General features: G+C 42.0%; 1 protein-coding gene across 4 annotated transcripts in view; it reads left to right on the top strand.

Moving 5' to 3' along the window:
• The first annotated feature begins 10,691 nt into the window (after positions 1–10,691).
• The window catches only part of Rbm27 (RNA binding motif protein 27), a 102,497-nt gene continuing 87,505 nt past the window's right edge, over positions 10,692–25,683 (top strand). For 3 of the 4 annotated variants that reach the window (XM_008821638.3, XM_008821639.3, XM_008821637.3), the window contains exon 1: positions 10,710–10,961. In XM_008821638.3, the coding sequence (XP_008819860.1) occupies positions 10,903–10,961 (59 nt within the window). In that variant the 5' untranslated portion in view covers positions 10,710–10,902. Of the gene's footprint in view, positions 10,962–25,683 lie in introns of all 4 variants that reach the window. The other variant, XM_008821640.3, reaches the window with a different exon arrangement.

The following is a 25,683-nucleotide window of genomic DNA, read 5'->3' as shown; positions in this document are numbered from 1 at the left end:
GCACACAAGAAAAATAACTACTGAAAGCCAGTTTCATCGGCTGATGAAAACCCTACATTTTATTGCCACAAACTAGGAACAGTCATTAAATTAATGGAATTTGGTTTGGTTTTTTTGTTTGTTTTGTTTTTCTGGGGTTTTTTTGGTCTTTTTGAGACAGGGTCTCCCTGCAGCCCCAGCCTGCATGGAACTCACTATGTAGACCAGGCTGGCCTTGAATTTACAGAGATCCACCTGCCTCTGCCTCCTGAGTGCTGGGATTAAAATTGTGCACCACCCCACGCCCAGCAAGATTGTTTTTTATTTCCGGCAAGTGCAACAAAATTAGGGAAATTATCATTCTCAAGTACAAAATTTTCGAAAAACCTTCTTGTCTACTTTCTTCTAACCTAGGGATTTTGTGATTATCAGGAATTAGAAATCACTTGCTCAGGCCGATTCCAGACAGCATCCACAAGGTGCAGTCTGCCACCTTCAACATTCCACAGAGCACTGAGAACTATGCCATAGGCTTATATGGGCAATGTGACACTTGAATCATCAAAACACTGCTTTTGAGCCTGGTATGGTGGCACAGGCCTCCTGGCAGAAGCAGGAGATGTGGAATTCTAGGCCAGCTTGAGCTACAGTAAGATAAAACAAAAAGCGGGGCCTGATGACACAGGCCTGTAATCCTAAATACTCAGAAGGTTTAGGAAGGAGAATTACAAATTCAAGGCCTCTCTGTTCTACAGGTTAAGTTCAAAGCCAGTCTAGGCAACTAGTAAGACCTTGTCTTGAAATAAAAACTTTAAAAAGCCGGTTGTGGTGGCACACACCTTTAATCCCAGCATTTGGGAGGCAGAGGCAGGCAGATCTCTGTGAGTTCGAGGCCAGCCTAGTCTACAGAGCAAGTTCCATGCCAGCTGGGGCTACAGGGAGACCCTGTCTCAAAAAGACAAAATAAAATTTACTTTAAAACTTAGTGGCTTCAAAGGAAAAACCACTTCTTATCTCTCAGAGGTTCTGTGGATCAGAAATTTGGAGCATCTTAGGTGGGGGATTCATGAGTTTACAGTCAAATGTTAATTAGGAAGAAATTCAATCATCCAGCCAGGAGTGGTCTGGAACTTTCATTCCTCCTGCCTTGGCCTCCAGAGTGCTGGCAGTTAGGCATTTGTCATAACACCTGACCCTACTAGCCATTCCTTTTTTAAAAAAAAATATTTTATTTTATGTGTATGAGTGTATTAACCTGCATGTGTGTAAGTGCACCTGTGTTGTGCACTGCCAGAGTAGGTCAGAAGAGAGTGTTGGAGCCCCTGAAACTAGAGTTAGGACTTGTTAACTGCCAAGTGAGTGCTGAGAACCAAACCTGGGTCCGCTGTAAGAGCAGCCAGTGCTCTTAACTGCTGAGCCATCTCTCCAAACCCCCCTACTAGCCATTCTTTAAACCTACTTCTCACACATTTTTTCCCATCTCAGGGCAGTTGCTCAGACCAAACACTTCAGTGTCAACCTTGATTCATAGTTATCTTTCATATCCAAATTAATCTGTCTTTAAAGATTAGTGACTTTATCTTCAAAATACATCTAGAGTATAAATGCTCAATAATCACCTAGTCAAAATTACCATTCTCTCTTGCTCAGATTGTTGCACTAGCTTCTTAACTGGCTTCCCTACCTTCACTTCTCCCCTCTAGTCTGATAACCATAAAGCAGCAACAGTGATTCTATTTGTTTTCTTTATGTATTTATTTATCTTGTCTGTATGTCCTGTTTGGCTTCCCTGTTGCTGTCACAAAAAACATTAACCAAAAACAGTTTGGAGGAAAATGCCTTACTTCAGCTTACAGAACAATCCACCACTAAGGAAAGCCAAGGCAGGAACCTGGAAGTGGGAACTGAGGCAGAGACCACAGAAGAATGCTATTTACTGGCTAGCTTCCCTTGCTTGCTCAACGGCCCAGGTCCACCTGCCCAAAGATGGCACTGCCCACGGTGGGCTGAGCCCTACTGTGTTAATTAGTAATCAAGAAAATGTCCCACAGACATTTTCACAGGCAAATCTGATAGCAGGAAATTTCTCAAATGAGCTTCCTTCTTCCCAGGTGTCTCCACTTTGTGTCAAGTTGACAAAAGCAAACCAGCACAGTGTGCGTGTGCGTGTGCATGTGTGTGTGTGTGTGTGTGTGTGTGTGTGTGTGTGTGTGTGTTTGTAAGTATACAATTGCCACAGTGCATGTGTGGAGCTCAAATTAAAAAATGGTAATCCGTTTTCTTTTTCCACTCTATGGGTCCTGGAGGTTGAACTTATGTCGTCAGGCTGAGCAGCAAGAGCCTTTTACCCACTGAGCCATCTCACCAGCCCATGAACCTTTTTTTGTTTGTTTGATGGGTGTGTGGGGGGGTAAGATTTAATTTTTTTTAAGTGTGTGTGTGTGTGTGTGTGTGTGTGTGTGTGAGCTGGAGCTACAACAGGTGATTGTGAGCTGCTTATTTGAGGGCTGGGAAACAAATGCAGGTCCTCTGGAAGAGCAGCACATGCTGCTAACTGCCAAGACATGTCTCCAGCCCATCCGTTTTGTTTTTTGTTGATTGGTTGGTTGGTTGGTTTTTGAAGTACCTGGCTAAGATGGCTCAGTAGACAACCCATGCAAAAGCAAGTGGAAGAATGCCTGGCACAAAAGAAGCATCAGCTATCATCATTATTATTTATTTCTCTTTTTGAGACAGGATCTCCCTGTAGCCCCAGCTGGCCTGGAACTGTCTATGTAGACTAGACTGGCCTTGAACTCACAAGATCCACCTGCCTCTGCCTCCCAAGTGCTGGGATTAAAGGTGTGCGCCACTATGCCAGGCTGCAGAAATATCAGTTATTATTTGGTAAGTCCAAACCCCTAAGGATTTATTCCATATAAAGAAGAAAAGGCAATTCTAACATCAAAAAGATAACCAGAGGAAGCTGACTTTTGGTCAGCCTCCTATTGATGTTTTGTGCTGTTCCTCCCCTAACAGAAGTCACTGTGGAAGTAGAACTTTGCACATTTCTGCTAGATGCTTTTCTTTCTTCCTTTCTAGCCCCAGCTGGCCTAGAACTCATTACGCAGACCGTGCTGGCCTACATCTCACAGTGATCTACCTAGCTCTGCCTCCTGTGTGCTGGGACTAAAGGTGTGCACCATCATACTCAGCTCCTAGATGGTTTTATTTTATTTTATTGCTCTTTTTGAGACAGGATTTCCCTGCAGCTCCAACTGGCCCGGAATTTGCTGTGTAGACCAGGCTGGCCTCATCTCACAGAGATTTGCCTGCCTCTGCCTCCCAAGTGCTGGTACTAAAAGCGTGCACCACCATGCCTGGCCCAAGATGCTTTTCTTTACAACATATATATTGGATTCGGGTCCCCACATAGGTCCAGTGTGAACCCACAAAGCTTGGAGGTTGGTACAAGGGCTTTTTTGTGTGACCACATAGTTGATTATACTTGATTAACCTTTTTCTTCCCTCCCTCCCTTCCTTCCTTCCTTCCTTCCTTCCTTCCTTCCTTCCTTCCTTCTTTCCTTCCTTCCTTCGTTTTCTTTCTCTCTTTCTTGAGACAAGTCTCACTATGTAGCTCTGGCTGGCCTGAAACTAGCTACATAGATCAGGCTAGCCTCCAACTCACAGAGATCCCACAGCCTCTGCCTCATGGGTGCTGGTATTAAAGGCTTATGCCACCAAGCGCAGCCCATTTCTTTTTCTTTTGAGATAGGGTCTCAAGTGGCCTAGACTGGTCTCAAACTCACTATGTAGCAAAGTAACCTTAAATTTCTGATCATCCTTCCTCCACCCACTAAGTACTAGGATTGCAGGCTGTACCACATCTGGTCAGGGGTTTTACTTTTAACTCCTTCCTCTTGTGACATTTTTCAACATGTGAAGTAGCTTTTTTTTATTGTGATACTTGTAGTTGTAGGTCACTGTAAAAAAAGAAAAAGCAAAACCCCTGCACATATTCCCTAATTTTCCCCAATAGTTACATTTTGTAAAGCTGTATAGTATAACAACCAGAATATTGACTTATTGACTGTGGTTTTTTTCTTGTATTCATTTGTGTGTGTGTGTAAACAGGCATACACACATATATATACACGCACAATGTTATCACTCTAGTCATTCTTTTTTTATGTATCTACGTGTGTGTGTATGTGTGTATGCCTGTGCACATGTGTGCAGGTGCCTATGGAATTCAGAAAAGGGGTTGGATCCCCTGGAACTGGAGTTACAGGCGGTAGTGAACTCCTACGTTGGTGTTGGGAACCAAATTGTTCCTCTGGAAGAGCAGCAAATGCTCTTAGCTGCTGAGCCATCTCTCCTTCCCCTGCATCACACTTTTTAAAAATCATTCTCTGGGGGCTGGAGAGATGGCTCAGCAGTTAAGAACACTGGTTGTTCTTGCAGAAGACCTGGGTTCGAATCCCAGCACCCACATGGCAGCTAACAACTGACCATAACTCCAGTCGCATGGGATCCGACAGCCTCTTCTGACCTCCGCGGGCATATCATGACACGGGTGCACTTACCTACATGCAGTCAATACACAAATACACATAAAAAATACAAATAATAAGAAAAAAAATTTTTTTAAATCATTCTCCTATTACATGACATCTAGGCCAGCTCTGTTTTGGCGATTGTACAAATAAAGTAGCTGTGCACATTTGTGTACAGATTTTTATGTGTGAGCATAATTTTTCATTTCTCTGGACTAGATGCCCAGGAGTGTAACTAATGGGTCATATCATATTTATAGATTAGTTTTTTGTTTTTTGTTTTGTTTTGAGACAGTCTCATATAGCGCAGCTGGCCTCAAACTGTAATCTAGGATGGCCTGATCCTCCTGCCTCCATCGCCCAAGGGCTGTATCACACACCCAGCTACAAACTGCTCTTCAGAGCAGCTCTACCATTTTACATTACCACTAGCAAGTTTTCGTTTTGTTTTTTGAGACAGGGTCACATCTAGCCCAACCTGGCTTCAAACTCACTGTGTAGCCAGGGCTTGCCTTGAACTCAAGATCCTCCTGCCTCTACCAATTTCTCTGCATCTCTACTATCTTTCAATACTGCATATACATACATGTATAGCGGCACTAGCCATTCTTCTAGGGGGAAAATTTAAACCCCTTATAACAGGACAATAAATCTACATTTTCAGAATAAAGACATTATTCATATTGACATCATTTGTCTGCCAAATCACCTTGCCTTTACATAACTAGGATTCCAGTCACTCTGATTAAAGTGCCTTTTTTTTTTTTTTTCTTGAGCCAGTTGAGTTGATCAAAGTGACTCAGACTCAGGAGAAACCTTGATGGGGGTGCTGCTTAATGTGATGAGCAGCTACAGGTATACAGACAAGGAGGGTCTATTTGTAGGCATAAGCTTCCTAGTTTGAAATTCTACAAATTCTCAGTTTAAGGGAAGCAGATTATGTTTGTAAATTTCACAGGGAAAACAAAAGTGACTCTCAACCTTTCTTTTATTGCACATCTGGGTCAGTTTTTAGCCACAAGGTAGAGAATAAGTGCAAATAGCTTACTTTGCTAGCATTATCTAGCCTGAATCTAAAGGGTCTATTTCTGTTAACCTTTGTATAAAATCCCAATTGAAGTTCATCCAGGTGGAGGTGTAGGTAACCTCAACTAAGATAGGGAATTAGTTTGAATCCGAATGATTTCAATGACTGCTCTTGTATGGTGGCATGGTAGCTTGATGGTACATACCCACAATCCTAGCACTCAGGAAGTAGAGGCAGGAGGATCTTGGGTTCAAAGCAAACCCTGGCTACACAGTCAGTTTGAAGCCAATGTGGGTCAGGAAAAAAAAAAAAAGGCGGGGGAAGGAGGAGAATCTTGCCTAGATGCACAAAGATGAAGCCCTGGGCTTGATCCCCAGTTCTCCAGAAATGGAATGTGGTACTGCACACTTGTAATCTTGGGAGATAGAGGCAGGAAGATCAGGAATTGAAGGTCATCTTTGAGTATGCAGGAAATTCAAGGCCAGCATGGGTTATGTGAGACTTTTTACAACACCACCAACAGAAAAAGTACATGAACATAAAATCAGTCATTAAGTATCCACGTTAACTAAGGAAAGAAATCTTATTTGAGATCAATTTTACTGGGGCTGGAGAGATGGCTCAGCGTTTAAGAACACTGGTTGTTCTTGCAGAAGACCCAGGTTTGAATCCCAGCACCCACATGGCAGTTAACAACTGTCCATAACTCCAGTCCTAGGGAATCCGACAGCCTCTTCTGACCTCCTCAGGCATTGCATGACATGGGTGCACTTACCTACATGCAGGCAATACATGCATACACATAAAAAATAAATAAATAAGTAAATTTTTTGGTCTTTTCGAGACAGGGTCTCCCCATAGCCCCAGCTGTCCTGGATTCATTATGGAGACCAGGCTGGCCTCGAACTCACAGAGATCTGCCTGCCTCTGCCTCCCAAGTGCTGGGATTAAAGGCGTGTGGCACCATGCCCGGCAAATAAAATTTTTTTAAAAAGTTAAAAAAAAAGATCAATCTTACTTTTACCCAAGAAAAATGACTAATGGATGGTAGTGTGTTCAGTACATACTATTGAATGAATTTTGAATTCACCACATGGCTCCTGTTTTAATGTTTGCTCACAAGATTACTTAGTGACGGTTAAAGGTATGAATTTAGGAGTCAAAACGGCGCACACGATCCAGGCTGGATTCTTCCAGTCATTATTTTCAAGACTTTTGGGGATGCACTCTTCTTGCCAGTGAATAATGCCTGTGTATGTAGGCCTAATGGGAGAATGAGAAGTGAAAGTATGCAGAAATACTGATCACAGGGTGACTATGGAGTATGTGCCCAATTAATATTTCTGGTGGCTATTAAGCTACCAGGATTGCTCTCAAAAGTCTCTCTCTCTCCCCCCCTCCCTCTCCCACTGTCCCTCTCTGTTTCTCTTTCTCTCTAATAATGAAGACTGAATCCAGGGCTTTATGTGCATAGCTAGCTCTATTACTGTGCTACATTCTCAGCCTCCAAAATCTTTTTGTTGTTTTGAGACAGGGTCTCACGGTGTAGCCCTGGCTGGCTTAGAACTCTCTATGTAGACCAAGCTGGCCTCCAACTCCCAGAGATCTTGCCACCCCTGCCTCTCGAGTGGTGGGATTAAAAGCATTTACCACCATGCCTGGCTCAGCCCCCAAAGTCTTAAGAAGTGAATTTAACTTTGGAATATTTATTTATCTCTGGTCCATGATAAACAGCACTCATTATGTATGTACGTTGAATTAAAACACATATGTATATACTTGTTCTAGCTTGTTTCTCCATTGCTGTGACAAAATAACTTTGACCAATACCAACTTGGGGAGGAAAGGGATTATTTTATCTTACATCTCCTGGGTCACAGTTCATCAGGGAGCCCAAGGTAGGAACTCAGGGCAGGAACCTGGAGGCAGGAGCTGGAGCACAGGCCATGGAGGATCACTGCTTACTGGCTTACTCCCCTGGCTCCTGCTCAGCCTACTTTCTTATGCAACACAGGCCCACTTGCCCAGGGGTGGCACCACCCACAGTGGGCTGGGCCCTCCCACATCACTCATCAATCAGAAGATGCCCCACAAACATGGTCACGGGCCAGTCCAATGGAGGCAATTCCCCAATTGAGGCTCCCTCAACCCAGGTGTGTCAAGTTGACGCTAAAGCTATCCAGCACAATACTGCAGTCAGGGCAGCCCAATAACTGCATGGCTGAAGTCATCACACCATCCATTCATGGGTTGCAGGTAAGACAGTTTTGTGTACATGATGCATGTTACTGAATAAAGTCCATGGGAAATTCTGGCTCACAGCTCCTGAACACATCAGAACCATTTGACAAATTCAGTGAGCCAAGCATGGCAGTGGAGTTGACTACACTAGACACAAATTTCTACTTCTGAGAAAGCAACTTGTTTTTCACATTTATTTATTTTGTGTGTGCATGTCTATGTACGCCAATGCACAAGGTGCATGGGTAGGGGGCACATTCATGCCATGGTACACTTGTGGAGGTCAGAGTACAGCTTATTGGCTCTCTTCATGTAGATCCTAGGGATTGAACTTAGGTTGTCAGGCTTGGAGGTAAAAGCCTTTACCTACTAAGACATCTTACTGGCCCAAAGCAACTCTTGGATATTATTGATTCAAGATATAGTTTAGGCCGGGCATGGTGGTGCATGTCTTTAATCCCAGCACTTGGGAGGCAGAAGCAGGCAGATCTCTGTGAGTTCGAGGCCAGCCTGGTCTACATAGTGAGTTCCAGGCCAGCTGGAGCTACAGGGAAACCCTGTCTCAAAAAGACCAAAAAAAAAAAAAAAAAAAGATATAGTTTGGAATTCAGTGTCTATATCCAAGTAGTAGTCCTAATGTTTATACATACATCATATATATACATGTATAAAATATACTAAATTCATAAAAGTAATTATGTAATATTGCAGTAGAGAAAAGGGAAAAACAATTACTCAAGATCTCCAAACCCAAATTTTACCACCATAATCAAGACTGCCCTTTTTGGTTAGTCAAGTGATGCCCTTTGTTACAGGGAGCTGGATCAGTCAATGCTCTCACCTCTGAAATTAGGCCTGCAAAATTTGTTCTGTAAATACATTTGGAAATCACTTTGACATTCTTGCAAAGGAGATATTTACTGTCATAAAGGTAATACCTGTTTCATTTCTATCATACTGTCCAGTTTTGTTGTTTTAAAGATTTATTTTTGTGTATGTGTGTCAGTGTGCAGGTAGGCCTTGGCTCCCTGGGGTCTGGAGTTACAGGTGGTTGTAAGCCACCCCATGTGGATGCTGGGAACTGAACTTGGGTCTTCTGCAAGAGCAGTATGTGTTCTTAACCACTGAGCTATCTCTCCAGTAACCTATTTGTTCATTTTTTATGTATGAGTGTTTTGCTTACATGTTTGTATGTGTACCACTTGTATGTCTCGTGCTCTGGGAGTCCAAAGAGGGTGTTGGAGTCCCTAGATCTGGAGTAACAGTTGGTTGTGAGACACCTGATGTGGGTGCTAGGAACTGAACCTAGGTCCTGTGGTAGAGCAGCAAGTACTCTTAACTGATGAGTTTTGTTTTTGTTTAGTGTGTGTGTGTGTGTGTGTGTGTGTGTGTGTGTGTGTGTGTTTAGTTTTTGTTAAGACAGAGTCTCCCTGTAGCCACAGCTGGCCCGGAACTCAATATGTAGGTCAGGCTGTCCTGATGGGACTAAAATCATGTACTACCATGCCTGGCTTTTTTTTTTTTTGTCTTTTTGCGACAGGGTTTCCCTATAGCCCCAGCTGTCCTGGAACTCACTATGTAGACCAGGCTGGCCTTGAGCTCATAGAGATCCGCCTGCCTCTGCCTCCCAAGTGCTGGGATTAAAGGCATGTGCCACCGCACCCAGCATTTATATATTTTTATTGATTGATTGATTCATGACATTTATTTATCATCTAAGGCCAGGCTCATGCTAAGTCACTGCACGTTGAGTAGGTGCCACAATGACCTCAAGTCTTAGACATTTACTGTCGTCTGTTCCTGTACAACGAAAGCTTGTCAGTACTCTCTCTATGTACAGTATAATTAGAATACGTGCTTATTTTGTGTTGATCCAGCTCTTTTATGTGAGATGTGCTCATCCTGTATTTTTCAAAATATTATTATGCTGCATAACTCCATAAATGTTCAGTGACCCTAGGAGAGACGCTCTGCTTTGCTCACCATCCTTTGCTCACCATCACACTCCAAAGTTCTAGTGCAGAAGGACAGGAGAGTCCTCAATAGTTGTTACTGAATAAGCATTGTAACTGCCAGTACTAAGCCACCAATTCATAACACTATTTTACTAGATGAATTTCTCATCTAGTAAAAACTCAGGTGTCTATTTTGGCAATTTCTAATTTTTCTTTGCGATTATTTTTCAAATGATTTTTACTGATCAAAATTTTTACCCGAAACAAACACAATATTGAAATGTAGATCTGCAATGTAAAGATGTTTTAAAAAATCAAGAACCTATCAGAATCACTTTTCTTTCAAAATTAAGCATTCATTAATATTACTAGTAAAATGGAAATGGCCATAGTCTTAACATCTGTGCGCCACGGTTTAAAAATGACGAGTATTGGATTGCAAGGCATGGTTGTCAAAAACACTCTTGTATAATTTAAGCTTAGCGGCAAAAGACAGAAGCACGAGCGTCGATCAAAATGAGCGTGTAAAGGGAAAAAAGCAAGAGCTTGCTTCTTTGCAATGTGGCGAACGTGAACGCACAGCACGTTGTGTTGCAGATTTACTACAGCTGAGTCATTTCGGGACACGCGTGTGCTTCCAGGAAAAAGCGAGAGGAAGAAACCCAGGATGAGGGGCTCGCCGGGCTCCCCCAGGCACTCCCAGCAGCAGACGCGGGTATTCCGAGGCGGGCGACGGCGTAGTCGGAAGAGGCGCCGCGGCCCCTTTAAGAGCCACAGCACCTTCTCCAAGATACCATCTTGCACCAGGAGTTCACGGAAGCTCTCCACCTACCTTGCTAGGTCCCTCCGCCCTCACTGGGTATGGCTGGCGGGCGGGGCGAGCGAGCCTTACTATTGGCCCGGCGCTCACAGCCCTCTCGCTCCTATTGGAGAAGGTTTCGCCACTCAGCCTTATCTCCCGCCCACCGGAGCCTCCGGGCTAGGTTGAGTGAGGGCTCTTGGGTTAGTTCCTGTTAGGCCCCGGCCGGGGGAGTAGGTTGAAGTCTCGGAAGATGCCCGGTGGGTTAGGGCACCCGGAGCTGTGAGGGGAGCGTGAGGCGGCGGCGAGCGGAGACCCACGGCGGGCCTGAGGAGGAGCGGCGGCCGAGCCCGCCTTCCCTGCACCATGCTCATAGAGGATGTGGATGCCCTTAAGTCCTGGCTGGCCAAGTTACTGGAGCCGATGTGAGTGAGCCGGACCGGGCCGGGGCGGCGGCGTGGGCGTTGGAGACCCGCGGGGGCGTGGGGGAGGGGAGGCGGGAGTCCCTGGCGCCCGCTGGAGTACGCTCCCATTGTGGGGGGGGGGGAAGGGGCCAGGGCCGGGGCGCGGGCAGCCGGGGCTTCGCCACTCCACTGCCGGGGTGCCGGCAAGGCCAGCAGGCCGGCGAGGGAACTTCAAAGACGGCGGCGAGCGGAGAGCTGAGGCGTGTGGCATGACTGTCGAGGGATTTTTAAATGGGAATGTTGAGGTGTTGGAGGAGAGTGCCGGTGGAGGACTTTGCAAAGAGTGTGAAGCCAGGACCAAAAGGTCTAGGAGCTCAGTATGGAGGGCCTTCTCGGATCCTGGGGCGGAGAAGGGCAGCAGGGGTCTTGAGGCGTAGTCGTAATCAGCAGTGAGCTCCGAGGGGTAAGAATATTAAAGGATTTGAAAAGGGCGACGTGCAGGCATTGAAGGGTTTTAGTAAACCATCGGGAAGCTCATGAGCATGGGAGCAAGGATACTAAGGGATTTTAAAGTCTCATTGAGGAGTTCAGAGCAGTAGGAGAACCGGGTGATTTTTAGATGCTGTGGGGTGTTGGAAAAAATTCAAGGTTTTTATAATGTTTAAGGGTTGAAAGCTTCACTAGTGTATGAAATGGGTGAAGGGGTTGAGGCCCGGTACACTTGCAGCATCCAGGGATTTTTTTTTTTTTTAAGTTACAGGTATTCGAAGAATAAAAGGGCACTCGAATGAATAAGGGGTTTGTAACATTGTTGAAAGATGACAGGACAATTGTAATTGAGGTGTAGGGTGACTGTTGAGGGACCGAAGAATAAGAGACCTGACCTCTTCAGTTATTTTGGGTAATGCCACTTGGAGAAATACCATTCAGAGGCTTCAAAGGGATAGCAGAGGCATCCATCCCCTTTTTGTTTTATAGCTATATTAAGAAAGTAAAGGTTGTATAGAGCGCTTGGGAGTACTCTGAGGTGTAGCTAGTCTCTGGCACATTCTTGGGAGGGAGAGAAAAGGATGGGAGGGTAGGAGAGAGGTGAGGTGCCTCAGTCAATTCTTTGAAAAGAGGACATAGGAAACCCTAATAGAAGGGAAAGAAACATTTCTGCCCTCCCCACCCCATTTGTTTCTTATTTACCCTTTTATTGGAGGTTAGGGCTTTCTGCCTGGACCAGAGGGGGTGGAAGAGGAGATAGGTGGGCTTTGATTTATTGACTCATAGTACAAAAGGAGTGCAGGCTTGATAAAGTTGGGGTTGTTGGGAGACTGTCATACTTGATCTGTTATTTCCTGAACCTCTTGAGAAACCTTGTTAGCTTTTTGTTTGTTTTGCTACTTTGGTTTCTTGGGATGGGAAGGTGACTCTAGGAAGAGGGTCATCTGTAGTCCAGTGTGTTAGTTTTGTGAAGGCGGGATGGGTGACAGAGGCAACAGTGGGGAATTTGGATCTCTGAAGTGCTATTTGTATTCTGAGAATGGGTGTCTGAGCAAAATGAGTGAATGAATAAGTGTGTAGTAAAGGCTTCTGAGTTGTAGATGAATGGTGAGCCAGTCAGAACGAAAATGCTTCTGGACACACTTGAAAGTTGTTAGAAAAATATGTGCATCTTTTTTTTTTTTTTTTTTTTTTTTTTCTACAGTGAAAGTTTTAGGGCACAAAGATGGAAATGGATTGTGGTGTCCAGTTTGGAAATAAGATAGAATTAGGTAAATTGACCTTAGGTGGAATGGGCTGCTGAAAAAAGAAGACAGTCTATATAGTTTAAAAATTATTGTATATGTATGAGTACATGTATGTGTATTGTGCCACCATGCCTGGCCCAAATAAAATTTTTTTTTTTTGTCTTTTTGACACAGGGTCTCCCTGTAGCCCCAGCTGTCCTGGAACTCACTATGTATACCAGGCTGGCCTTGAGCTCACAGAGATCCGCCTGCCTCTGCCTCTGCCTCCCAAGTTCTGGGACTACAGGCGTGCACCACCATGCCCGGCTAAAATAAAATATTTTTTAAAAAATTAGTTATCTTTACACAAATTGTTTTAATAACTTATTTTTATGTGTGTGCTTTGCCTATGTGTGTGCCAGGTGGGTGCAGTGCCCATGGAGGCCAAAAGAAGGCGTTGGATCCCCTGGAACTGGAGTTACTGATGTGAGCCACCTTGTGGGTGCTGGGAACTGAACCCTGGTCCTCTTCAAGAGAGCTGTCTCTCCAACCCCTAGTTATCTTTTGGTTATTAAAAGAATATTTGGAACATCTGCTATTCTGTTACCTTTTCTTTCAAAGCCCTGGGCATTGAACCCAGGGCTAAGCCAGTGCTTTACTACTGAGCTACACCCCCACAGCCCCATTCCACTCCTTTTTTTCTTTTTCTTTTTTCCTCCTTAATTTTCCACTATAAGCTCTCATTTTGTTTGTTGGTTAGAAATTATTTTAAAAGTATTAAATGGCTGTTTTCTGTCCTGGGTAGGCAGTAACAACTTTTAGCATTATAGTTACATTTATTTAGTTAGTTTTTTTGAAGCATTCTAAAATGTTTTACCATAGATAGTGCTTTTTTTCCCTTAAGGTCAAATTTAGTTTGTGTAGGAGTGCTATCTTACTAATCATGTTTCATTAGGGTTTTTTTTTTTTTTTTTTTTTTGGACTGATAAGTTTAGTTATTTTGTAGTCTTGAATAAAAACTACATTTTAAAATAAATACTTGACAGCTGGGCATGGTGGTGCATGCCTTTAATCCCAGCACTCGGGAGGCAGAGGCAGGCGGATCTCTGTGAGTTCAGGGCCAGCTTGGTCTATATAGTGAGTTCTAAGCCAGCTGGGGCTACAGGGGGACCCTGTCTCAAGAAGACAAAAAGAAAGAAAGAAAAAGAAAGAAAAAAGGAAAAAGTACTTGAAAGTTTGGCATGGTGTTGCACACTTGTAATCCAGCATTCTGGAGGTTGAGGCAGGAGGATTGCTGTGAATTTGAGGCCAACCTAGGCTACATAGTGAGTTCCAGGCCAGCAGAATTATGTAGTGAGACTCTTGTCTCAGAAAAGAAAACCAACTAAACAAATGATTACTTGGACCTAGTTTAAAGACCTCCTTTTGTGTTATATTTTCAACTTGAAACACACAAGGCTTTGCTATGTACCTTGTAGTCTTGGCTGGTCTGGTACCAGCATGAAGCCAGTGCACTTGGCATCATTCTGTTTATTTCTTTAGAAAAAATTTTATTTTGTTGATCATTGAAGACCAAAAAAAAAGGGTGGGCCTGGCGTGGTGGCGCATGCCTTTAATCCCAACACTTGGGAGGCAGAGGCAGGTGGATCTCTGTGAGTTCTAGGCCAGCCTGGTCTACATAATGAGTTCCAGGACAGCTGGGGCTACAGGGAGACCCTGTCTCAAAAAGGCCAAAAAAAAAACACCAAACAAAAAAAAAAAACTTGGGGGCTGGAGAGATGGCTTAGTGGTTAAAAGCACTGGCTGCTTTTATAGAGCACCTGGGTTCAGTTCCTGTCACCCACATGGCATCTGTAATTCCAGTTCCAGGGAATCTGACCCCCTGGCTTCTGTGGGCATTGCACAATACAAATGCACTTAATATACATGCAGCAAAACACATAAAAAATTAAAATACATGCTCAGTGGTAGAATCCTTGCCTAGTATGTGCTAAGGTCTGAATTTGACATCCAGCACTCAAAAATAAGTTAAGAGGAAGAGGCAGGCGGATCTCTGTGAGTTCAAGGCCAGCCAGGTCTACATAGTGAGTTCCAGGCCAGCTGGGGCTACAGGGAGACCCTGTCTCAAAAACACCAAAAAAAAAAAAAAAAAAAGTTAAGAGCATTTGCTGTTCTTAAACAGAGGACCAGAATTTGGTTCCCAGCACTCACATGATAGATTGCAACTGTCTTGTTCCAAAGGTTCTGATGTCCTCTTCTGGCCTTTGCTGGCACCAGACATGCATGTGGTATACGTTCAGATACACATTCATACACATAAAATAAGAAAAATCTTTTTAAAAAACTTTCATGTGTATGAGTATTATGCCTGTATGTAGGGGCACCGGTGTTGTGCAGTGTCTGTCGAGGCCACAAAGGGGCATCACGTCCCTTGGAACTGGAGTTAGGATGGTTGTTAGCCTCCATGTGGGTGCTGGGATTCAAACCTGGGTCTTCTGCAAGAGCAGCCAGTGCTCTTAACCATTGAGCCATTTCTCTAGCCCCAGAGAAATAAATCTTAAAAAAAAAGCTTTTTTTTTTTTTTTTTTTTAAAAAAAAAACCAAACTGTCCTGGGGCTGGAGAGATGGCTCAGCGGTCAAAAACACTGACTGCTCTTGCAGAGGACCCGGGTTTGATTCCCAGCATCCACATGGTGGCTATGAACCGTCCTTAACTCCTGTTCCAGGGGAATCTGAAGCCCTCTTCTGACCTCTGCGGCATTGCACAACCTGGGTGCGCTCACATACATGCAGGCAATACTCATACACATAAAATAAAAATAATAAATAAAATATTCAACAAAACAAAACAAAAACAACCTTCCTAACTCCAGTTCCAGGGGAATCCAGTGCCCCCTTCTGACCTTCATGGGCACAGGTGCACTTACATAGATGCAGGCAAAATGCGCATGCACATAAAATTAAAATAATAAAATATTTAAAAATAAATAAAAAGGAATAAAGGCTAAACATCACTAATTAGATTTAACAATGTCATTATCTTTCCTAGACCTATGACATAAAAATGCTTATTTTTAACTCAGAGTGTTTTGGAGGGAGTTGTTAATAAAAAAACACAAAAAATGTAAATACACATACACATATTTCATTCCTGGTACACTGTCATGGAAGATTATTTTTTGTTTAGATATCCTAAAGGATAACAAATAATATGCTAAAGTGGGTTATGTTTGTAAATTTGCTTTTTTCATATTCTAGAGTCAAGAAAATTTTCATGGCAGATTGGCATGTTGCTACAACAGAGCATTTCTGAGCAGTTGTTAGGCTTTGAGATAGTGTAGTTGCAGTGGCTAGGTTGGAATCAAGCTAAAGCTGAGCACATGATTTCCTGTTGTACTTTCTTATTTAACATAGTTTTCTTAACAAAATTTAGAAAAGCTTCCAAGTTTTAGGTTTTTTTTTTTTTTTTTTTAAAGTGTGATACATCTTGTCACTGGTGAAACAAAGGCACATAACAGGTATTTCTAAAGTAGTCTAGTTTGCATAACATGTTAGAAATGTCAGGAGTTATTAGAAATTATATATTAACTCCCATTCCTTCAGTAGATATGGAACATATCTGTTAGTCTTGTTAGAGGAAGACAGGAGGAGGGAGCCTGGAAGAAGTAACTCTACCTCTCTTAATTGGCCAGGAAAAGACCATACTACCATTTTTGTTGGCAGTGCACTAAAAAGGGAGGAAACCATATAAAGATTTTTATGGTTTTGTTCCTTAGAAGTGCATGTACAGATTGCGTTTGGGGATCTTAATCTTTCTCCACCTTCGAAGAATCCTAGAGTTCTTAGACTTTATAGGGGATATGCACAATTTGGGATGTTGTGACTTTATTCTATCAGAAAGTACCACTCGTTTTTAAATTTTAATTATTATTTCATGGGTGTGTGTATGATGTGTCGGGGAGCATTCATGTGCCACAGCACCTGTTTGGAGATTAGATGACAACGTGGTGTAGAGTCAGTTCGTGAGTTTTGGGAATTGAACTCATAAGGCTTTTGCAACAGTTATTTTCCTCCCTGAGCCATCTTGCTGGTCCAGAAATCACTATTCAGTTTTTTTTTTGGTCTTTTTGAGACAGGGTCTCCCTATAGCCCTACCTGGCCTGGATTCGCTATGGAGACCAGGCTGGCCTTGAACTCACAGAGATCCACCAGCCTCTGTCTCCTGAGTGCTGGGATTAAAGGCATACGCCACCACTATTCAGTTTTAAGTATGCAAGTTCCTTAAAAATAGGTTCTAAAGCCAGGCATGGTGGCACATGCTTTAAATTCCAGCACTCCAGAGGCAAAGGCAGGCAAATGTCTTGAGTTTGAGGCAAGCTTGGTCTACATTACAAGTTCCGGGCCAGCCAGCACTGCAGAGTGAGACCCCCATCTCAAAAAACAAAACCAAAAATGGTCTAAGAAGTTTTTGTAAATGTAGGAGTTGAGATGAGCACTACATTTTTTTTCTTTAATTTTTTTTCTTATTGTATTTTATGCGTATGAGTGTTTTGCTTGCGTGTATGAAGGTGCATCACATTCCTGCAGTGCCCACAGAGGCCAGAAGAGGGCATTGAATCCCTTGGAACTGGAGTTATGGATGGTTGTTATCCCCCATATGGGTGCTGGGAACTGAACCCAGGTCCTCTGGAAGAGCAGCCAGTGCTCTTAACCACTGAACTATCTCTTCACTCCTCCAATATTTTTTCTTACATTTGTGTGTATACATGTGTGCATGTTTGTGCATACGCTAATACACCATAGCTAGCATGTGAAGGTCAGAGGACAACTTGCAGTCATTTCTCAGACTTGGTTACAGGTGCCTTTACCTGCTGAGCCATCTCACCAGGTCCAAGACAAGGATTTTTACTGTAATAAAGACCTGCATTTCTACCAAAAATACATACAGTAATAGGGATTTTTGAGGGGGTAGGGGCAGTGCTGAGAATTGCACCAAGGCTAGCAAATGGAAGGCAAGTTCTCTTTCAACTGAGTTATAGCTTCAGCTTTGTGATGAGGAAATTTTAAACATTTGTTGCTGCTTATTTGGTTTATTATAAAAATTTGTCTTGATGTATATTTTTGGTTTTGTTAGGTCCTTGGTAGCAGATACTGGTCTGGAATTCACTGTTGCTCAGGTTGGCCTTGAACTCAATCCTCCTGTCTCATCCTCCCAAGTCTTGAGCTTAGAGTTATGTGCTATTGGTGTGTGCTTTAAAAAGAGTGATAGGGCTTGTAAACTTCCACAGTTGCATTTGACTGTATATTATAATAGAACATTGTGTGAATCAGGGCAGTTGGATTCTTTTTTCCTCTTAAACAGCTAATTCTATTAGCCTTTTAACTGCCTTACAAATGGAGAAATGACTCAGTGGTTGAGAGCACTGACTGCTCTTGCAGAGGACCCAGATTTAGTTCCCAACACTCACATGGTGGCTAACAACCATCTGACTCCAATCCCAAGGGATCTGATGCCCTCTCTGGCCTCTTTGGGCATTGCATACATATGGCACACTTACATGTAGGCAATACACTCATATACATAAAAAAATAATTAAAATATGTTTTTTAAAAGTGCTTTGTGTTTCTCAGGTATTCTGTAATTTTGTTTTTTGAGATATGAAGATACATTAAGCTTTGCAGAATATTTTGTTTGTTAATGTTGAATGCCACTACCATTTAAAAAAGATGTTTATTGGTCTTGTGCAGAACACTGCTAGAGATTCTTTGCCCTTCCCTAAGAACAGGAATTGCTAGTGAAGGTCATGGTATTGATGTGCAGTTTCTGAGTTCTGATCTTACCAGAGTCTTTTTTTAAACTATAATATGAAATCAAATATGTTGTCATCATAGAGTATGATGGAAAAGGCAGCAAAAGGGTTCAAGAGTAGGATTATTTCCTTGGTTCATGTTTATTGGTTCAGTGATCATGACCGGTATACTTTGGTTGAATCTCTAGGGTTTACAGTCTGTTGTAGGTTGGTAGTTCTAACGAAGTTAAACTCTGGCTAGCTATCATTCCAGCTTTCAAATGGGAGGAAAAATCAACTAGCAGTTGTTAGTCCTGACCTCCTGCTAAATAAACTACTAGGTTAAATGACCATTTTGGAGCTATATTCTTAGAGAAATATTGGTAATTTTATAAAGTGCACTAGTGGCTTCACAGAATTGGTGTGCCTATAAAGTGGTGTGAGACTTTGTTTAAGGAAACCATTCACAGTTTTATAGGACAGGACTTATTTTGGCCAGAAGACTTATTGGCAAGTTTAGGTATACTAAGTTAGGAACATACTTGTTCTTATGTCCTTGGTCTGCTTCCTAAATATGTCTGACTTCATTCTTCCTGGCTCAATAGCTCTAGGCTGGAAGCCAGAGTTGCTTTTATAGCCTTGTGTTTCCTATCACTGTCTTTCATCCTCTCACAGTGCTGTTGCTTTCTTAGTTATTGCATGGCTTTATATACTGTTTGTTATTTTGTTCTATCATATTCATCTCTTGGCCATATGACTGAAGGACAAGGACTGTCTTAAAATAATTCTGTCATCAAGTAAGAGAATTGGCACTTAATAGTGTTTAGATGAATGAACATCCTCATATTTATATATATTTATGTTGCTTAACAATTAGAAAAGATTGGGCTGGGGGTACAAGCTTAGTGATAGAATAATTAAAGAGCCTTGGGTTTGAGTTCCAGCATACAAAGAAAAAAGGTTTTTTTCTTTTGCTAGTCTTAACTTTGTGCATATATTTAACTTGTGGTTACTTTTCTAGGATCTTCAGTTAAATATCAAGATGGTACTTGCAGCTGACAGTTGTATGTATATGTTTTTTTCCCCCTCAAAAACAAATCTGGAATATTTTCCTTTTATACTTTGAAAACCTCTAATTAGGAGTAAGATGAAGTTAGTGTCCCCAGACATTCCTTAGTGCAAGTTCATCTACTGAAGTCGAGTCAGCTTTTCTAGAGTCTCTCACTTTAGGACGATCACCTTTTCCTCACCTAGCAGTAATCAGTTGCCAGTATTTCTTCAGCTAAGATTGGGGTCTGCTGGCCATTTCCCGAGTTCTATGCTGGGTTTTTGTCTGCTCGAGTTTGCATGGGACTTGTATATGCTGACACCATACTGTAGATTCATATGAGTAGGTAGGCTGTAACACAAATGACAGAATGTATGAATTCCAATGGAGGGATGAAGATGATTGAGGTTGATTGAGATGTTCTGTATGAAATACACAAAAATTCAATAAAAACAAAAATGAAAAAAAGCAAATATAGGACAGATACATGCTTTATAGGAAGTGCTGAATTAATACAAGCTACTAGTGCAAATAGTAATTCCTAGAACAAGCAGCAGCTGTCCAGTCTTGTACATCCTCCCTGCAGCCGTCCTGTGGGGTAAAAAAAAATAAGCATCAATGTACAGTTTTGTAATAACCAGGCTTTATTAACTGTAATGCTTAACTTTTTAAAAAATAATTTGTTTTTATTTTATGTACGTGAGTGTATTGCCTGCATATATGTAAGTGTGCCTGTGTCATGAAATGTCCAAGGGAGTCAGAAGACGGTGTTGGATTCCCTGGAACTGGAGTTACGGTTGTTAACCACCATGTGGGTGCTGGGATTTGAACCTGGGTCCTCTGCAAGAGCAGCTAGTGCTCTTAACTACTGAGCCATCTCTCCAGCCATGTTCAACTTTTTATTTAGTCTTAGTAAATTTTGGGGGGGTGGTGGGAAAAAAGAGTAAGATGAAGCCAGGTGTGTGCCTTTAATCCCAGCACTTGGAGGGGGGCAATAGACAGCTGAATCTCTGTGAGTTCAAGGTCAGCCTGGTCTACATAGTGAGTTCTAGGCCAGCTGGGGCTACAGGGAGGCCCTGTCAAAAAAAAAGACCCCCCCCCCAAAAAAAAAGCAAGATATGCTGGGTGTGGTTGGCACACACCTTTAATCCCAGCACTTGGGAGATAGAGGTGGGTGATCTCTGAGTTCAGAGACAGCATGACCTGTGTGGTAAGAGCCCGTCTCAAAAACAACAACAAAAAATAAGATGGGAGTGCTATGGTGTCAGTATTGATGTCCCCAAATTCATGTGTTGAAACTTAAACTTAATCCCCAGTGTGAGAGTACTTAAAGGTGAAGCCTTTACTTCTAGGTATTTATTTTCTGTGTGTTTGGGGGGAGGTGTCTTAAAATTTTTTAAATAAATTTTTATTTTATGTGTATGTGTGTATTGCCTGCATCTAGGTGCAGAGGACAGAAGAGGCTGTCGGATCTCCTGGAACTGGAGTTATGGACAGTTGTTAGCTGCCATGTGGGTGCTAGGATTCGAATCCGGGTCTTCTGCAAGAATGGTCAGCATTCTTAACCGTTGAGCCATCTCTCCAGCCCCACGGGAGGAGTCTTTTGAGACAGGGTCTCAAAAAGCTGGCCTGGAACTCACTATATGTAGACCATGCTGGCCTTGAACTCACAGAGATCTGATTGCCTCTGCCTCTTGAGTGCTGGGATTTAAAGGCGTGTGCCACCACACTGGGCTTTATTTTCAATTTCTCTTTTGTTCATGAGCTTTTATGTAGATTGTTTGTAATATTTTACAAAATTCTTGACAGACTAGTTAGTTATTCTGGCTGATTTTTTCTGTTAGAAATAAAACTTTTTTTTTGTCTTTTTGAAGCAGGGTCTCCCTTTAGCCCCAGCTGTCCTGGAACTCACTATGTAGACCAGGCTGGCCTTGAACTCACAGAGATCTGCCTGTCTCTGCCTCCCAAGTGCTGGGACTACAGGTGTGCGCCACCACGCCCGGCTGAAATAAAACTATTTTTATATAATAGATTGTTTTATTTCATAAGTATGTTCAGTATTTACCTTGGTTTCCTTAGTGAGTTTCTCATTAGTTTACTGGTGATGGAATATTTTACCTTCATTTCCCTCTTGTTTCTAGTGAATATGAACAGTTTTAATGGCTGTTGATATACATTAGGATCAGGAGGCTTTTATTGTCTTATCTCTGAAACAAAGATCACACTAAGAAGTTTTGCTTAATCTGAAAGAAGCCTAAGTAATCTCCCTTTTTCTTAAAGCAAACAGTCTGGAATGGTTTTCTAGTAAGTGCTCATAGCTTAGAGACAAAGGTAGAACTTCTGCCTTTTGATCTGAGGGTATGTCTGAAATTTGGAAGTTAGTGTGCTGGTTCAACAGATACGTACCATATCTGCAATGGAGAATTCATCAAAAGAAAAATTCAAGTGTGAGGGCTTTTGCAGATAAGACATTTGTAGGAAAATATTTCTGTTAGCTTTTCCTAAAAATTTTGATTTCTTGCTTTCCTTTTCCTTTTTGATTCTGGGGATTAAACCTAGGTTTTCACACATGCTAGGTAAATGTTTTATTTTGAGGCAGTGTCCCACTAAGTTGTCCAGGCCTTTAATTCATTCTATAGCCCAGGAAGGCCTTGGACTTACAATCCCCTTGCCTCAGCCTCCCACACAGCTGGGATTTCAGGTCTGTGCCTCCAGGCTTGGTTCCTAATTGATTTTTTTTTTTTTTTTAAATGATTCAAAGATCATTAAAACATCTTACGTATTATGCAGGATTGAACATTAATGAGTCCTCATGTTGATAGCATACTGTTTTTGGAAATTCTTTTTGTTCTTATTTCAGTTAAAGGTAACAATTGATGCTTTGGACACAATTTGTGTTACAGATAAACATTAGAAGTGTGTGCTGTGAAATAATCTTTGCATACAGCTTAGTTTTACTTAACAAAAGTATTCTCTGCCTCATCTTTTTTAAACTTTTAAATATTAATTAATTAATTATTTATTTATATAGTTTTGATCTTTTTGAAACAGGGTCTTCCTGTAGCCCCAGCTGGCCTGGAACTCACTATGCAGACCAGGCTGGCCTTGAACCCACAGAGATCTGCCTGCCTCTGCCTCCCAAGTGCTGAGACTATAGGCGTGCGCCATCATGCCCAGCTTATTGATTGTATTTTTAATTTTATGTATATCAATGTTTTCCCTGCAGGTATGTAAGTGCACCATGTATGTGCAATGCTCACAGAGGCCAGAAGAGGGCTTTGGATCCCCTAGAACTGGAGTTACAGACAGTTGTTAGCTGCCATGTGGGTGCTGGGAATCGAACTGTGGGTCCTCTAAAAGAGCAGCCAGTGCTCTTAACCTCTGAGCCATCTTTCCTGCCCCCTTTGCCCGACCTTTTAAAATTTAATTATATTTGATTTTATTTTTTTTGTGTGTGTGTGTGTGTGTGTGTGCGCGCGCGTGCGCGCACGCGTGTGTGAGTGATGTGTGTTTGTACATATACCTGTGCCAACTAGATGACAACTTGTGGAAGTCAGTTCTCTCCACAGTGTGGATTTTGGGACTTGAACTTGGGCTGTTTGGTTTGGCTACAAGCACTTTGAATGGATCACTTAGTTTGCCTTGCAGATTTGCAACTTAGGTGCATTTTTGTTTGTTTGTTTGTTTTGTTTTTTGAAACAGAATCTCATTTAACCTGGGCTGAACTTGAATTCTGAAATTGATCTTGAACTCTTGATCCTTCTTCCTCCACTTCAGAGTGCTGGTACAAGTGCCACTATTCCCAGTACAGAGTAATAATTTAAGATGTGTACTATTAAGTTTTATAATCTTTTAAAATGGAAGCTACTTTTGCCTGGAAACATGAGTAACATATTTACCATATGTTATTTTACCATATGATGTTTACCATATTAACATAGCCACGGATCCAAAATTTTAAAATTTCTTTTCAAAATATGCTCTCTGTAGTCAAGCAGAATCCATAAGCTTGATTCCTTCCATTTAAGTAGCTAAGTACAGGAAGGAAAAAGTAATTTGGGGAGGATCAGGGTGGTTTTGCTAATCAGGGATCTTAGGTTGTTTTTGTGAGATAGTTCTGAAAGTCCTGTTGGGCAAGTATTAGCTTCAGTATTATAATTGTTAGTGTTTGAAGATTATATAGTAGGAGGTCAGTGTGTTGAAGGAATATAAGATGGTCTGAAAGGTCAAAACAGTTATAGCACAAAACTCCCTAATGTATTTGTTTCATCATTCAATTAGTGTGGCTTATTATTTCAGACTGATTTATTTCATAGCTTGCTTTACCAGTATACATTAGAAGCTATTAAATTAAAAAAAAATTTTTTTTTGGCCTTTTTGAGACAGGGTCTCTTCCAGCAGCCATAGCTGGCCTGGAATTCACTATGTAGACCAGGCTGGCCTCCATCTCACAGAGATCCGCCTGCCTCTTCCTCCCAAATGCTGAGGTTAAAGGCATGTTCCATCAGGCTTGGCTAAATTTAAATGCTCTTACTCCTTTGGTATAACATGCTTTTATATTTGGTGCAAAGTTCTATGAGTAGTAATTATTTGTTTATTTACATTAAGCAAATGTTTAGAATCTGATTTCTCGTTCCCTGGAGTCTTTTTTACCTTAGTTATTCCTCTTAATTTTAATACTGTCACATCAAAATCTGGGTGGGTGTTGTAGTATATGCCTATTATCTTAGCAGTCAAGAGACTGAGGCAGGAGGATTGCTACTAGTTTGAGGCCAGTCTGGACTACATTCAATAACCTCTAAAAATGTGTCTTGTCAGAAGCAGCCTAATTTATTTAATGTTTTTTAGTCTGAATACTAAATTATATAAGAGGTACCTGGGTTTGTTAAATCCAGTGACTGGATATTTTGCCTGTTTCTGACCAGAAACTTCATATCCTTACCCAGAATTATGCTTGTCAAGTCATGAAACTCCTTGAAGATTTTGATAACAGAAAAAGTAACATTACCATTTTCTGCCATTCTTACATATTTTTCTGTATCCTTTTTATCTGTGTTAGAATATCTTTATACATGACTGCCAAAATGGCTCAGCAGGTAAAGCCCCATGACCTGAATTCAGTGCCCTGAACTCACATGTTGGAGGGAAAGAACCGATTCCTGCAGACTGCCCTCTGAACTCCACATACATGTACACACACACATATAACACACATACAGAGAGAGAGAGAGAGAGAGAGAGAGAGAGAGAGAGAGACAGAGAGAGAGAAACGGGAAGGAAGGAAGGAAGGAAGGGAGGGAGGGAGGGAGGAAGGGAGGAAGAAAGGAAAGAGTATCTGTGCTAGATAGCTTTAGTTGTCAACTTGACACACCTGGGTAGAGGGAGTCTCAATTGGGGAATTGCTTCCATAGGACTGGCCTATGGCCATATCTGTGGAGCATTTTTTTGACTGTTGAGTGATATGGGAGAGCCCAGCCTACTGTGGGTGGTGCCACCCCTGGGCAGGTTGCTCTATATTGTATAAGAAAGCAGGCTGAGCATGGGTCAGGGGAGCAAGCCAGTAAGCAGCACTCTTCTATGGTCTGTGCTTCAGCTCCTGTCTCCAGGTTCCTGCCCTGAGTTCCTACCTTGGGTTCCCTAAGTGATGATCTGTGACCTGGGAGGTGTAAATGAAATAAACCCTTTCCTTCCCAAGTTGGTATTGGTCATAGTGTTTGTCACAGCAATTGAAGGCAAACCAGAACAATATCCTTAATCCAAGATCTGAATTTTCTAAGTAAAGGAAGAAATATGATAGTTTCCATACTTCATATGAAAAGTAATTAGAGCATATGGATCAAATATCTTGTTTTTGTTTTTTTTTTTTTTTTTTTGGTGTTCATGAGACAGGGTCTCCCTGTAGCCCCAGCTGGCCTGGAACTCACTATGTAGACTAGGCTGGCCTCGAACTCAGAGATCCAGAGATCTGCCTGCCTCTGCTTCCCAAGTGCTGGGATTAAAGGCGTGCAACACCATGCTTGGCCTAAATACCTCGTTTTTATTAGGCAAAACTAAGTTGACCTACTTATGTGTTTATATTATATTATGTGTTTATATTATATTATTGTGTAATATTTTTGAAGATGGAACTGTATCTTTTTTCTTTTTTTAAATTTTAAAATAAAAATTGTGTATAAGGCATATGTTTGATG

The sequence above is a fragment of the Nannospalax galili genome, unplaced genomic scaffold (genome assembly GCF_000622305.1).
Source record: "Nannospalax galili isolate Female #2095 unplaced genomic scaffold, S.galili_v1.0 scaffold328, whole genome shotgun sequence".
Lineage (NCBI taxonomy): Eukaryota > Metazoa > Chordata > Mammalia > Rodentia > Spalacidae > Nannospalax > Nannospalax galili.
Note: the sequence above shows the minus strand (reverse complement) of the source record. Positions and strands in the feature narration are given on the sequence as shown.